At 43.1% G+C, this 15,911-nt stretch overlaps 1 protein-coding gene across 1 annotated transcript in view; it reads right to left on the reverse strand.

The window, feature by feature from the left end:
- Positions 1–1,306: 1,306 nt before the first annotated feature.
- Positions 1,307–15,911, reverse strand: part of YIPF6 (Yip1 domain family member 6) — a 31,577-nt gene continuing 16,972 nt past the window's right edge. Inside the window, exons 3-7 of the mRNA XM_029607284.1 lie at positions 14,096–14,174; positions 12,482–12,524; positions 10,869–10,994; positions 10,620–10,777; positions 1,307–8,328 (exon numbers count right to left, since the gene is read on the reverse strand). Coding sequence (XP_029463144.1) covers positions 8,186–8,328; positions 10,620–10,777; positions 10,869–10,994; positions 12,482–12,524; positions 14,096–14,174 — 549 coding nt within the window. The 3' untranslated portion in view covers positions 1,307–8,185. The remainder of the gene's footprint in view (positions 8,329–10,619; positions 10,778–10,868; positions 10,995–12,481; positions 12,525–14,095; positions 14,175–15,911) is intronic.

A 15,911-nucleotide genomic window follows, 5' to 3' on the forward strand; every position in this document is an offset into this window, starting at 1 on the left:
TGCAATAACCTGAAGAGCCTCACCTTGTGGAATGTTTGAATATAGTGAGACCACATCTATATTCAAATCCCGGCGCCATTGGTCAGCACTAGCGTTAACAGAATTATTTCAAAGTACCAACAAATTAAGGGGTATCCACAGACCATGTGGAAACTGCACTATGTGCAGCCATACAGAAACTCTTTCAGTGTTTACACATCCTACTACTGGGTGCGTCTTCAATTATCTCAATATTGTCTCAGATTATCTCAATATTATCTCACCTAGAGGTTCCCGTGGAGAAAACGTTTCTGGTAACTTTAGATGTGGTCTCACTATATTCAAACATTCCACAAGGTGAGGCTCTTCAGGTTATTGCAAACACTTTAGATACACGTCCACTACCACATCGCATCTCTACGTCATTCCTTATTCAGCTTTCTGAATTGGCCCTGACAAAAAACTTTTTTTCAGTTTCGGGATACAATTTACCAACAAATTCCAGAAGGAAGAATGCCCAAACTGGACGCACAGGTGAGCATGGACACCCCCTTGGACACACAAGCGCACGCTGATGGCCTACAGCAAAAACTGCTTGAAATGCCTCAGTGGCCTACCACTCACCAAAATGGGAGAAGCCTGGGAGCGGGGCCTAGCCAAATGCCTGCTCAACCTTTCGAGTCTGCATTCTGTCCTCACCTCACAGAATTCCCCAGACATGAGTGGAACAGCTGAACGCCAAGGAACCAGACTCTTCTCCTGTTGTCTTTTTTTTTTTTTAAGAATTTTTTTTTACCTGAGCTCAGCCCTCCCTGGCTGCGAGCAGGAATGGGTCCCATCTAGGGGGGGAGAGGGCTAAAGCCTTCACCGCCGAGCCTCTCTAGGCCTGTAACCGCTAGTTAGTATTTAAGTCCATGCCAGTCAAAGCTACCAGACTGAAGGCATTCTACTGAGGGAGAGATTGCACATTATTACCTCAGGTTGTATGTAGACAGCTCATCTCTCCAATATCTCCTTTCCAATTTCTTTCTTCTTTTCTTCTTTTTTACTCACAGGCAATCCCCCAAAGGGAAATGCATGTCCACCATTTACTGGAGATGGATAATACTGGCGGGCTGATGTCAGGGCAGGACTATATAGCCGTGATGTCAGCTTTTGCTCTGTCTCCATCTGCTGGCAGTGGTGCACAACTCACTCATTGGGATTGACCTACCTGAACGCTAAGAAATAATAACTATGACCCTATAGCTGTACAAAGATTGTGCTCTTAGCAGTAAATAACGCATCAACTGACAAGTACATCGCATAAAACACATTACCCCATCAATCCAGATCATACAAAAAATCTTTATTAACTTAAAAAATATATTATGGATCATTTAATAGATAAGTTGTCATCAAACAACAAGAACATTTCCCCACCTAGAGAAAACCCAAAGAAAAGCATGTTGAATACAAGCCCGCACATTCCAGATACATCAGTAGAGAAGGAACAGAAGTAAACAGCAGTGTTTGCCACATCATCTGTCTATCTGTTTCTACAGTGCTGCAGATTTTGCACAAAATGAGAATCAGGTCTCGTTACTGCTTTAGCTTTGTTTATAAACATAAAGCAGTCACATTCTCTTCACTTATTCACTATTCCTGGAAAGTAAGCAGATGCAGAGACCCACTTGTCCCAATTTAGTCCACTTAGAGCTGCAATACGAAATGAAGAGTTTCCCAATGTACAGCACAGACAGATACACGTCCCAACTGCTCTACATGAGCTATGCTGTCAAAGCCATCATCCACATCCAAGAAGCGAATGTGTGTGTGTGTGATGCTTTCACTCAGGTGGCTGCTGCCAGGAGATCTGAGGAATTAGAGGGCCATCTTAAAATATAGGAAAAGCTAATAAGAAATGTCATTTATTTAATGGATACACACCAATTGCTACTACTTTTAGTGTTTGTACGTTCACAACTATTTCCCAGCACACTCTGGCCACATTCCAAGCCTCAGCAGTGACACATAAGTAAATTACAGCGTTCTAACCATGGATCCCTGGTAAATGTGGTTACATCAACTGTTAAATTGTTCTGTGTAGCACACACATCATGTATTCCCCAGAGTAATTCTTGTCACCAACAGGAATGTGAGAAAATTTTTAACTGTAAGAGCTTCAGGTCATCTTTTGCCCTGTGTGTCTTCTTACTGCACAAGACAATTTCTGATTATGTATGGAAGTAACAACATTCGTGTCTCTGCATCCTTCCCTAGGATGAGCTGATGCAAGATGTACGTAAAATGTGCCACTCTGCCAGCCAAGGAATGTACAGACTACTCTGTGTGCACAAACAATCAGGACTATAACCAGGACACCACTAGTTTTATAAATACATCTAGTGTGGAGAATTTGCCTCACGCCCTTTGTACAGATAATGGATTTCCAACTCATCACTCATCATACTGAGAATTTCCAGGTTCCTATTGTCTTATCAGATTTAAAATTGTACATTATTTTTCTCCATGGACAAGCATAAACAAACCACCACACAAGATGGGAGAAGGTCAGACGGCACAAAGTTCAGAAAGTTTAAAATTTGCCTTTTCAGTACAAGCAGGCTTTCCTGTGCTCGAGTCTCCTCAATTTATTTTCGTCTACTCAGCGAAATGATCAGGAATTTACTTCTCTCACAGCCTCACTGTGAATTTACAAGATGTCTTCAGATAAAAAAGGGAAAAGTCCATTCAAAAACCATAAACAGTGTGTACACAAAATGTCCATGCCGGATTTCCATTCTTTGTCTAAAATTCCTTGGATTGGATCAGGATTCCACTATCTGTGGCCCCTGAAAACTATGTCCCTGAAAGTACTTGTTTACTGTGAAGTCCAACTCAAATATAAGCATCTAGGCTCATCTAAACAAGGTAAAGCGGAAAACAAATTAAAAACAACTCTGGACAGAAATAGCAGAGGCGCAACGGCGATAGAATTGGTGGCGTCGGGACATGCCTGTGCCTAAGAAGCACAGCGCAGACCCAGAGTCATCGAGTCGAGAACTACCAGTGCTGAAGAGGAAATGAGCAAATTATAAAGGGTCTTCAGATTCATCCAACCTCCGAAATAGTAGAAAGTACTGCCAATGCAAGATACTTTAATGCAAGTCCAAACTAAACTCTGGAAAAACATCCTTCACCAGTCCACTCATTGCTAAAAATACAGAATTGAAAAATGCCCAGGGCATGAAAGAGCACAACTATCTCATGAGTCAATCACTGTAGAGTCCGCACTGAAGAAAGCTAAGATGACAAAAACATATTCAAATTCTTCTCTAGGAAAAGAACCAAGAATTCTTGATAAATTGGAAAAAGGATTTATCAAGATGCTAAACTGGATTGCACGAGATACGGATGATACAGTATCTACATAATAACCTTGGGAAATTACAGAAACAATCAAAACTTGCTGGAGAAAGAGAATCAAACCTAAAATGAAATCATGATGGATACTAAGAATTGTGCAAAGCATATGACAAGATCTATAGATGACTTTCAATATTGCTAACAAGGGTTTCTGCAACAGTAATCATAACAAGATGACTAGCATGGCTAAGGGTGTCAAGCATCAGAGATGACATCCATGAAAAACTGGCACATACATCTTGTGCAGGCAACAACTTGTTTGAGATAAAGTGAAGTACACAGCTGAAACAAAAATCCAAAATACCGCTCTTCAATCCTTCACGTCCTCTCATCAAATGTCATCAACCCAACAGCAGTACAAACAATAACTTTATAAAATGTCACACTTCTACTCTCAAAGTAGGATGAATAATCCATACTCTACCTATAGACAATGACCAATAATCAGCAACACCATCCGCAGCCTCAACCCAAATCCAGGCAATAAACAATACCAGATTTCAGAGGCAAAGCAAAGCAATGAGCCTCCCCTGAAAGCCACTCAATCGTTTTGGCTCAGATCCAGCATATTAAAACCCATTTCCAGACCTGGAAGAGTTCAATTTTTCAAGAAATGCTGTCAAATTATCAGACAAATGGATTTTGACAATACTAAACAAAGGATCTTCATGAAATATTAGATCTCAGAGATTTAAATGTCTAAGAATAGATCCCAATCAAAAGAACTCACAGAAAATATTTTTGGGTCACTCTACAGAATCAACACTACCAACACTATCTTTTGATCTCATGGCAGCTACCAAAGTATTCACCAAATGCCTAGCAGAGGTAACAGCTCATCTAGGGAAACAAACGTATTAGCATTTCCACAGTTAGACAACTGGCTACGATCTACTCCATCTTATGAAGATTCATTCAAAAATATAAAACTACTTGTAAAAAGACAATGCATTTCCTTGGTTTCCTGATCAATTATAAAAAATCAACACACACATCAAATCAACTAGGATTCACAGGTACGAGACTGAATATTATCAGAGCAAAAGCATATCTTCCAATGAACAGAGAACAAATTTGAACGAGCTTAACATGGGAAGTAAAATGAAGAATTGGATATTAGCCCAAAAGTTCATGAAATTCCTGGCATCAATAGTGCATATAACACCAAAAGCACAGCTAACAATGAAAAAGGCTCAATGGCATCTAAAAAATAAATGGAACCACTCAACCATTGAGTTACAAGATCCATCTGAACAAAGAGGTGAAACATTTACTAACATGGTAGACAATACAGAGAAACCTGCTACATGGTCAATGCTTTCACCCATCATCTATACAGGCAGTATCGATGACAGATGCATTGGTCCAAGGATGGGGAGCACATCTCAGCAGCGTCTGTATGCAAGGAGAATGGTCAGAAGAATCCAAGCTTCACGACAATCTTCTGGAACTGAAAGCAATTTTCATGCTCTGTGGATGTTCAAGCCCTGGCTGCCAAACAAAACCCTACGGATACAGACAATCAAGTAACCATGTCTTAAATAAACAAATAGGGTGAAACAGGTTCCTCCCAACTTTGTAAAAATTCATAGCTATATGGAACTGGGCAGCCAAAAGGAAAATGTACATCTCGGCAATCCATCTCCCAAGGAAGAATATCATAATAGCAGACAATTACAACCACACAAATAGTCTCTGACAATTTCATACTGCACGGCCTTTTCGCAACTTGAGACACACACCAGAAACAGACCTATTGACATCTCAGTTCAATAACATGCTGCCTTGATATTGTTCAGTGACCATCACAAGAGGCAACAGTGAAAGATACCTTTCTAATTCCAAGGAACAAAGAAATGGTTTACACTTTTCTACCAATTCTGCTAATAGTGAAAACCATTCTAAATCTGAGACAGGACAGGGGAAAGATGATACTAATTGCCTGGACAGAGTTAGTTCCCATGGTTAATCAGGCTCGCAGAGGAAACACCTATAAATTTACCTACAATTTGGAACCTGATAACAATACAAAGGAGCAGTACTGCAGTCCTCCAGTCTTTAGCTCTGACAGCATAGATATTAAAGGCAGCATAATTAAGCAATTTCATTTGCTGCAAAGGATAAATGAAATTCTGCTAGCATCCAGGAAGCCTTCCACAAGAAAATCCTATAATTTAAAATGGAAAACGGTTCGCTAACTGACATGCACATCAAAGAAAATAATCCTCTGAATGTTCAACTTCTAAAATACTTCAGTATTTGCTTCATCTCACGGACTCCAAACTTAAGACAAATTCCATAAGTGTACTGCTGAGCGCAATAGCGGCAGATCATAACACTACTAATGGAAAACCAGTTACTTAACAACCATTAATGGCCAAGTTCATAAAAGGTTTCTACAATCTTAAACCCTTCCTAAAAGAACCAGTTCCTCAACAGGACTTCAAAACAGTGTTAGTGCAGCTCATGAAACCACCATATGAGCCAACCGACTACTTATTTCTGACAGTGGTAACATCAACCAGAAGAGTAAGAGAACTACAAGCATTAGTAACCTATCCACAAATATTCAGAGGACTCCTCAGAACTCATCCAAAATTTCTTTCTAAAACAGTATTAGCATTCCAGCTAAATCAAGAAATACTACTACAAACATTCTTTCCTAAACCACATGCGACAACTGCTAGACAGATGTTACTCATCCTAGACTGCAGAAGAGCCATTTTGTTCTATATGGACAGAAACACACACAGAAAGTGAACCCATCTTTTCATAACTTGGAACAGTGCAAAAAGGATCAGCAGTCAAGAAGCAAAGATTGTCCAGATGGTGGATGCAACATCTCCCTCACTGCTATAAAACCATGTATTTACAAATACTTCACTCAAAAAAAGCACATCAGGTCAGGACAATGGGCATGCCAATGGCTCATTACAATTCAGCAACAATCCAGGATATCTGCAGGGCTGCAACTTGGTCAACTATTTTACATAGTTTTACAAAACATTACTGTCTAGAAAAGCTCTCGCATATTGCATTTGGACAAGCAGTTGTAAAAAAATATTTTTAAAAACTCAAACCAAACTTCCTGCACTAAGACGGGTTTCTAAAGTTACCATAGTGAATCAAGATTAGTAAATAGCAAACCTTAGCTGGGGAGTCCCATCTTGTGTGGTGGTTTGTTATGCTTGGCCAGGGAGAAAGCAAATTTGCTTATCTGTAACAGGTGCTCTCCGTGGACAGCAGAATAAATGCTTTCCTCCTCCCCATGAAGTTTACCTAGCTTGGAAAAAGACTGAGGAGACTTCAGTGCGGGGGACGCTAGCGCACGCTCAGAAGGTGAAGTTAAACTTTCTGGGCTTAGAGAGGAAAACGACTGGATTTGGTGCCGTCATCTGTGTGTGGCTGTTTGTCCTGTACCTGTTACACGTAAACAACTTTGCTTTACGCTGCTAAGTGAAAATATTCCCTGTACAGAAATCCCGTGTGGAATCAGAATGTGCTGCTCGGCTCTTGCGGGTGGCAGAGTTCCTGCAGCGATTGCAAACCAAGGCCTGAGCAGCACCTTTACTCAGTCACTGGGTTGGGCGTGCCAATAGTTGACAGAGGGACTTTACCCCCAGCCAGGGCCCAGTCTTGACTGATACAGACTTTCTGGCCCATCACTGCATATCTACAAGGCCCATCACTGCATATCTACAAGGCCCATCACTGCATATCTACAAGGCCACGTAAGGAAGTTCAATAAGGCTGCACGCAAAGTGGCAATACCACAGAGGTCATGCTCCTGTCAGACACACATCACATCCAACAGCTTGGTCTGAAGAGAGAAGATTTACACAAAGGCAAGCACTCTCTTCTCATCCCTTTACATCTCTGCACTTTGGGCTTTGCGATCAGACGTCTGTGAGCCCTGCTAGTTTATTTTTTATATCAATATCATTATAAAGCATGGTTTTGACATTGTGCTTGGATAGAAGTCACTGTATTTCCATGATCAAGATAAATGCCAGACTCCAAGAGAGCAATATGTTATATATATATAGGGGAGCCTTCTCTAATATTGCAGCATTCAACTAAGATGTTAAGCAGCTGAGACAGGAATAGGACTTTCCAGCCCTGATCTGCAACCTATGGTCATACCCTATCCCAATCAGTGAAGTTGCTGTTACTGTACACATAACTGTGTCCCCATGTTTCTCTCTCTTTCCAAAAAAAAAAAAAAGGGAACTTTTATTACAAAAACATGACTAGCCTCCTAGCCATTACACAGCACGCAATCTCCTTTAGGCATGCACGCGAGAGTCACTGCCAAAGTGTCCGCCATGGATCGCTGTGCTCCCACTGAAGGGTTGAGGACTATGCATAGGTCTGCTCCCCACAAAGCAGCCAACCAGCAAATCCTAGATGACAGAACATGACTCCGATGGTAAAATAATGTTCTGACAAGAGCCCCAACTGCCACCAATTCATACCATGATGAGTAGGGGAAGGAGCCTCAGCCAATTCCTTATTAGCACAGTTTAGCCTGGATTTACCCTTCTCCCAGAAGCAGGACAACATTTCTGGTTTTTTGTATTTTTTTTCTTTTTAAGTAACAACCGCAAGATTAAACAAAAGAGGGTAGCTGGCCATCCTAGCCGACCCATCACAGGGTTTTTAATAAGTGTAAGAGAATGACAGGATGATGATGCAGATCTCCAGGGGGAAGTAGTCTGCCGCATTGTGTAAGTGCACGTGGATGCATTTGCAAGTAGAACCCGGGGCGCCATTGTCAGTCCGCAACACAGCACACTCCTCAGTCCTTGCCACCCTTCTCTTTGGCCCCAGTTGTGAAGCTTAAGATCATCCAACTGATAACGAAATAGAAGAGGAAGATGGGGTAGATGGCCAGGGCTTTTCTATTGGGAGGCTGGCTGTCTGCCAGGAAGGCTGTAGATGCTACAAAAAAAAAAAAAAAAAAAAAGAGGAAAGGTCAGTAAGCCTTTGATTTGAGCTGCTCTCCCTCACAATATTTGTGATTCTTGCCTCCTCCTGTGGGTGGGACTGGGTCCCACATACAGCTCGATACAGTAACATTCATTTGAAGATTTCTCGTCTGTAACGAGCTCGCTGCGCACAATTCGGACGCGTAAGGCAAACCAGCGATACAGTCTCCAGTTTCGCACGTCCGTAGCGCTTCTTAAAACAGACGCGTAACCCTTCCCCACCCGGCATGTAAATGAACGAATTAGCTGTATAATGAAGGAATTAGCTATTCCCCTCCGATACCGTAACGCGCGCTCAGGTTATCTCATTAGTAACGCACTGTTTTGCCGCGGACATAACGTGTTAGTTTACCGCCTCCCCCTAGTAGGAGTTAGGACTGTGAGTCTAGTAACAAATCCATCAACACCGCTTAAGACACTCAAAAACAATAAAACACAATAAAAAAAAAAAGCGATACAGAGATGATCGAGAAAATGTAATGATGTGGGACACATAAAACCTGTCAGAAAAAAAAATAAAAATTTTTAAATACCTGTCGGAGGGCTGCGTGGGTACAGGCGGCGGCGGTGGGAGCCGGGTGGTCGCGTGTTAAATCTAGGCCGCGGGCGGGTGGGCGCCTGTTCCAGGCAGCAGCGGCGGCGGGGGGACACGCGTTAGTTCGAGACGGTCGGTGGGCGGCGGGTGGTCGCGTGTTAAATCTAGGCCGGGTCGCACAGGCGCGCATTCATTCATCCAGGCGGAGGAGCCGGCGGCAAAAGCCGCCGGCTCCGCCTGAATGAATGCGCGCCTGTGCGACCCCTGCGATTCGGCGCTCAAGGCAGTCACAGCATTCATTCACTGCTGCGAGGCAGCCCCCACCGGCAGTGAATGAATGCGCGCCTGTGCGACCCCTGCGATTCGGCGCTCAAGGCAGTCACATGCCGTGACGTCACGGCATGTGACTGCCTTGAACGCCGAATCGCAGGGGTCGCATTCATTCACTGCCGGTGGGGGCTGCCCCGGCAGCCCCCACCGGCAGTGAATGAATGCTGTGACTGCCTTGAGCGCCGAATCGCAGGGGTCGCACAGGCGCGCATTCATTCAGGCAGAGCTGGCGGCTTTCGCCGCCGGCTCCTCCGCCTGGATGAATGAATGCGCGCCTGTGCGACCCGGCCTAGATTTAACACGCGACCACCCACCGACCGTCTCGAACTAACGCGTGTCCCCCCGCCGCCGCTGCCGCCTGGAACAGGCGCCCACCCGCCCGCGGCCTAGATTTAACACGCGACCACCAGGCTCCCGCCGCCGCCGCCTGGACCCACGCAGCCCTCCGACAGGTATTTAAAATTTATTTTTTTTTGAACACACAGGTTTTTACATATTTTGGTATTTTTTTTTTTCACTTCATGGTGCCTGTCATTTCAAATGTCATTTGAAATGACAGGTACCAGCGCACCCTGGTTACTGTATAGGCGCTGTATTAAGCGCCTATACAGTAAAATGGGTTACGCGGGCATAACCCTTCCCTACCGCTTTAAAGCCGCGGCATGCATTTGATTGCGATTAGAGGAGAGTATCGGGGAGTTAGTGAAGAGAACTGTGCGTGCGGGGAGGAAGGGTGCGCCTGACACTGCCGCACCTTTATTACCGCGGCCTTACAGGATCGACCTGATAGTATTTTGTGGCATGCTCTGGTGCGCAGCCTAAAGCTCACAGTGCTCGCATTAGCAGGAGTCTCGGGTTACAGAGGCGCAGAACATTCATGACTCCGCACCAAAGCTTTCAAGTATACGGTAATGCCCTAAGACTAAAGGCTCGCATTTCCAGCTACCTGATGTGGTAAGAGAAAGAATTGTTGGCTGCGTTTCTCACCCTGCAACAAATGCTCATACTTTCCTATATCTTTTATGTAAATCCTTTCTGCAAAAGGCCCATTTTACACTGCCACCTGGTCCCATTCTCCTCCTGCTTCCAGCGCAGAAGACACAGGGAATTGATGGGCAATGCAAGAAATAGGGGCTCTTGCCACAGTAACAATGAGTCTTCTAAACCCGACACAACTGTGCAGCTACTGGGTGCTTATCTTATCAAACAGCAATTTACAGTTTACTTGAGAGAGAGATTATATGGCAGCATCCAGCTACATAATAATAACTTGAACCTATATCAAAAAGTTAATAAAAGAATCACAACAACATTTATGAATCATCTACCCTGTTCTCTTCCCGGACGGCATATTTTGTTCTGGGGTCAAGTACACTTACCAAAGGTGGACCAGGCAAACATAGCTATTACTACAAGGAGTCGAATGATGAAACCAATTGTGTCAAAGTTTCCCAGGAGCACCAGCCTGCATACCAGCATGGCTACAGTCAGGGGCAGAATGCAGTAACCCAGCACACACAGGCTCTGAAAGAAAGAGCTAGAGGGGAAAGAGCACAGTGAGCGTTCGGTTACCAAGCAGAAAACATCATCAAGTCCCTTTCAGAGTGCCCGCATCATTCGTTACTCACATGGTACCTCCCAGGAGTTTAGAATTTAATGTTATGACGACAGCTCCAAACCATATGACGACAAAGACTTCTGCAAACTGGGGGCCACCGTCTTCACTGCTGTTTACAGACCCTCCCTGCAGCATTCTGAGGGGAAGAAAAAGGACAGTGGGGAAGAGATGAGTGCAGCTGCACTCACAAAGGATCATGCAACTCCAGCAGCCCCAACACACTTCAGGGAAAAGTTCCTACAAGGTGGTTTATAAATACAAAGTTCTGGCTGAAGTCAATGGGAATTCTGCCTGTTTTTAGTATCAACACAAAATGGTAGGAGCCAGCAAAGTAACTGCACAGACACAATCCCAGCATACTATGACCTCCCTTTCTGAATTCTCACATGGGACAGAAGTGAATGGCCAGGGCTACAGTAACATCTGTTCCGCTCACAGTGTCCCCCAGTGCTCCACTCCTGCCAGAACTCTATTTGCACTGCCACGCCTTCAACTGTCCACATTCCCTGGTTAGTCAAACTAATAGTGTCAAGGCAGGAATTTCAAGCAACATCGCTCCATGTACAGAAAGTGCAAACAACATTACCCACACGCCATCGTGCCCTTAACTCTTAATTAGTCAGCATGCATTGCAAGATCATACCTGCTTCAGCTTTTCCATACTGAGGCAGATCAGGTTCACAATATATATCACTGCCAGGGTCATCACACTAACAATAATGAGGAATCTCTACACTACTCAGAACTATGCTGGGGAAACAGCAGCTGTATTACACCTTCACTAAACTCTACGCTACAAGACTACATCTCCTTGGACAGCATGGTCAGCTCACTGCCTTAGATTAAACCGAAAATGTAATTTGATCCTTCCGCTAAATTTGAGATTTTTCACAATGCTTCGGTTTAAAACCTTGAGCAACTTTTTACCCCAAATGTTTACAGGTGGAACTAAGAGGTAACAGCTACACTTTAAAAGCCCTGTGCGGGCAAATACCAGGAGATACGCGCGTGGCCGGGCCATGCGCATTTAAAAAAAAACCCAAAAAAACCCAGCTCTCCCAGTACATGTGGAAGTGCTGGGCTGGTCAAAAGGAGCAAGGTTGGGAGCCGGCCGGGACAGCGGCGGTCCTGGGGAAAGTGCACGCCAGCAGCCGGCTGGCGCAGGGAACTTACTTCATCTTTTAAGTTCCAAAATAAAAAAAAAAGGGTAGGAAGAGGGGATTTAGGGGTCAGAGAGGAGAGGGGAAAAGGGAGACAGAGTAGGAAGGGGATTAGGGAAGTTCCCTCCCAGTCCACTCCTCAATTGGGGCGGGCTGGGAGGGACCTGGCAATGGGCCGTTTGCGTCACCGCACTTTTTTTTTTTTTTTTTTTTTAAATCACCCCCCCTCGCGTTCACAAGTCACGACCTGCCCGTACTTGCGCACGGAGATATAAAATCAGACGCGCACGTGCACACGGGTTTCGAATTTTATAACCGCGCGCATGTTTTAAAATCGGCTCGCCCACATGCGCGCCGGGAACCGTGCGCATCTTTAAAAATCCACTTTTATGTCTGGTCACATTCATAAATCACAAGAAGCGGGAACTCCAAATAAACCACTCTGTAAAGAAAGGATACTTACAGTGCTAGTGTAACACAGAGAATCAAAGGGCCCCAGAGATCCCCTACAGAGAAAACAAACAGAAAGAGAGGACTCGGGACTCGGAACTTCATCAGAGGGCTGAAAAAACAGCCCTACCACCACACACTGCGGGCGATGCAATACTGTGCGCGCTAGCCACTGCACATAGCTAGATGCTTGTCCATAACCCCTGATCCAATACGGGGGTTACTGCATCCAAAACGTGCGTCCAAATCACCGCATAGCTGATAGCGCTCATCACATGGACATTTCATGTAGATGAGGCTATTAGCGAATCCACGTGATCCAATACGTTTTCTGCGTGGCCAATGAACCCCTCCCAATGCGGCTAACTTTACACCAGCCCGGGGCTGGCTTAAAGGTAAGCCACGCGCTCAAGGGCGCATTAGGAAAAAAAAAAGAAAAATTCTGCTTTCTGTGATTCCTCCTAATAATATCGTCGCGATTCTAAGTAGGAGGAACCAAATAAAGCAGCATTTAGTTTAAAAAAAAACAAAAGTTTTTGAAACACATTGTATTCTGGACGCCCAACACACGCACAAGATACACGTCCTGGACTGTGTACTTTGCGCGTGCGTATTCTGGTAGCAGGAGAAAAACGGAAGCGCATAGATTGAGTGTCCATTTTCTCAACCCACTTGACAGCCACCTCTCCTGTGCGCCAGATGCCGAGGAGGCGCTAAGGACGCACATTTTTCCCTAGCGCCTCCTTTTTAGTGCAACCTCATTTAAATATTGAATCATGCATCCAGTTTTCTCTGCACAGTTACTGCATCAGCCCCATTTATATTGAAATATTCCTTTACCTTTAAAACATGCAAAACACCTCAAACACTGGGAACAGGCACCAGCTGTACAGTAATGCCTTCTGGGTTATAACGCAAGACATAAAAGGAATCCCCCGGTAATCCTCAGCCTTTCTTCCAATTCCAAACAGTGAAAGAAAACATTGTGATTTAGTGGACAGCTCACAGAACTCCTGGGATGCAAGTTCAAACTCGCATCTGCCAGTTGCTCTCTCTGAGACTCTGGAACAGTCACTTGATCTCCCTGTGACTTTGGAAAACTTTTATGTAAACAAGGTCACACACACCAGAGACGGCTCTGTGTGTGCTTCTTGTGTATTAAACTGTAATGCATTCTAGGATCCAAATTTGAATGAATTAAAGATACGACCCAGTTATCTATATATATATAAAAAAAAAAAAGATAAAATTGTCAACCAACTTATGACTACTGGCTTAAAATGCAAGAGGCCTGACTTCTTGACGAATTCTTGTACTCTTTGCATATGGAATAAATCAAGTCCAGTGAGAATAACAAGCAGTGTTGCCTTGGCATCTAAACTAGATAGAAACCTCGGTCATCGGTACAATTTCTCTTACTGCCATGTTCTTAACCTAAGCTCTGCGTTTTTTTTCTCTCATCTGCGGAAAACGTGCAGTTTGTATCTGTACTTTATTTTTAAATGAAGCATCTTCTCTGCTATGCTGCTCTTCCAGAAGTCCCAGTGAGACTGCTACCAGTAACACAGAGGACGGCAGAAGATAAAGACTAAGCAGCCCAGAGACCGCATGTGCATGCAGTACTTACAGTCTCGCAGGAGAGCGCTGCTCTTTCGGGGATACATGACATGCACAAACTTCTTACCCACCGCCTTTAAATCTCGCATCTGAAAGACCAAAAACATCCATCACAGGTAAGGCAACAGTGCCTATTCCAGCTTCATTACAAATCACCATCAGTCCATTTTACCCATTTCGCCCTTCTGGGTTAATTCCATTTTGAGGTTTTACTTAATTTTTATGTGAACTGGTTACTAGCATGTAGCATAATCCTCAGTTTAGGAAACTTGTGGTCCACTTTGTCTAAATCTTCTAGAATGTTCCTTACCAGGATCTTATGCTCCCTGATAATACTTCTCAAGATTATTAGACTATGCAAACCTCCTCACCAACCTCAAGGCAGTGCTCACCAACACCTAATACTGTTTTAGCTTAATAGCAGCCTAGTCTCAAATCTCCCAACATAAATGTCCTTAAAGCATGTTCTCCCTACAGTCCTACACAGTTTTTAATAGAGGTGGCAAAAAGGAGGGCCCACAAAAACTATTTCAGGACCATGAGTTCCTTATTTATGAACTTCTGCTTAATTCTTGCCATTAAATGTAATGAAAGGTGGCAACCAGAGCTGCTCCTGCTTCAACAACTGTGTGGGTTTCCAAAAGAATAAAAAAAAAAAAAGTGTTCCAGAAAAATGTACCTTCTGAAGAGGGTGGGGTTTGAATGGTTCAGAGGAAGGTGGCGGCAATAACATTAAAATAACAAAAACTCAATGACTCTGCACGGCCTTAATGATGACATGGCGTGGTCAGTTTTTATGTCGTTTTTCAGATGGAATTTGAATTGGTTCATTGTAACTTTCAATATACGTCATTGCTTCCTTATTGGTCCGAGGTCTCTCTAAAACCTCTGGGTAAGGGCATCTTTCACATCGGCGGCCATCTTTTTGACAGGACTGTATCCAAGATGACTTTTTTGCTGGTAAGCTTGGGTCGTTTGTTTGAGTTTTTGTTGTTTTATTCGTGTATTTCGGGATCTGATTGTTTGAATTCTTTGAATTTTTTCCAGGTGCTTTGCTGATGATTTTTGTTCTCATACATTGGTATATTTAAACATTTCTTTACCTGATATTTGTGAACATGTTCTATTGTTGAAATCAGCATCTTCGACTATACAAATCATGATCAAACAGGTAATAGTTATATGGCATATTTGGTTTATTTTATTTTTTAGTGGGTTTTTAATAGGTGATGATTTTTTTTTTTTTTTTTAATAGTTTCTTTTTTCCTGAAGAAGCCCAGTACGAGCGAAACAAGGGTCCCTTGTCGGGTTTTGTGAGGGATACACTTGCAGTGTTTGTTGATTTGAGATAGCCATGTCAGTGACAGAGACATCTGTGGTTGGAAGTTTCAATCTATCAAGGATTTAGTGACTGAAAAGTCTGATCTAGTTAATGAAGATTAAAATGATGTCTTGAACACCACAAGCAAGCATATTTGATTATATGATCCAACGTGAAAGCACCTTTGGAAAATTATTTTCATTTTGTATATTTTCAGTTACATTGTTAATTTGGGTTTGATATATACATATTGATATGTGTGTGTATGATTGAAGATTGAGAGTTTTCTGTATATTATATTGATTTGTCATATATACAATATGATATCATTGTGTAATTTTTTGAATATTGTATGTTTTTGTAATGAAACATTTTATATTATGTTCTATATTTATATATTGTAAGCATCTCTCTCATTCAGTGCTTGTTGTTGTAGTGAGCGTTTTATATTAAACATTGTCATTTTTTGTTACATAGTAGGCAATAATATTAGCAAAGCTGAAGA

Source organism: Rhinatrema bivittatum, chromosome 6 (genome assembly GCF_901001135.1).
Source record: "Rhinatrema bivittatum chromosome 6, aRhiBiv1.1, whole genome shotgun sequence".
NCBI classification, from domain to species: domain Eukaryota; kingdom Metazoa; phylum Chordata; class Amphibia; order Gymnophiona; family Rhinatrematidae; genus Rhinatrema; species Rhinatrema bivittatum.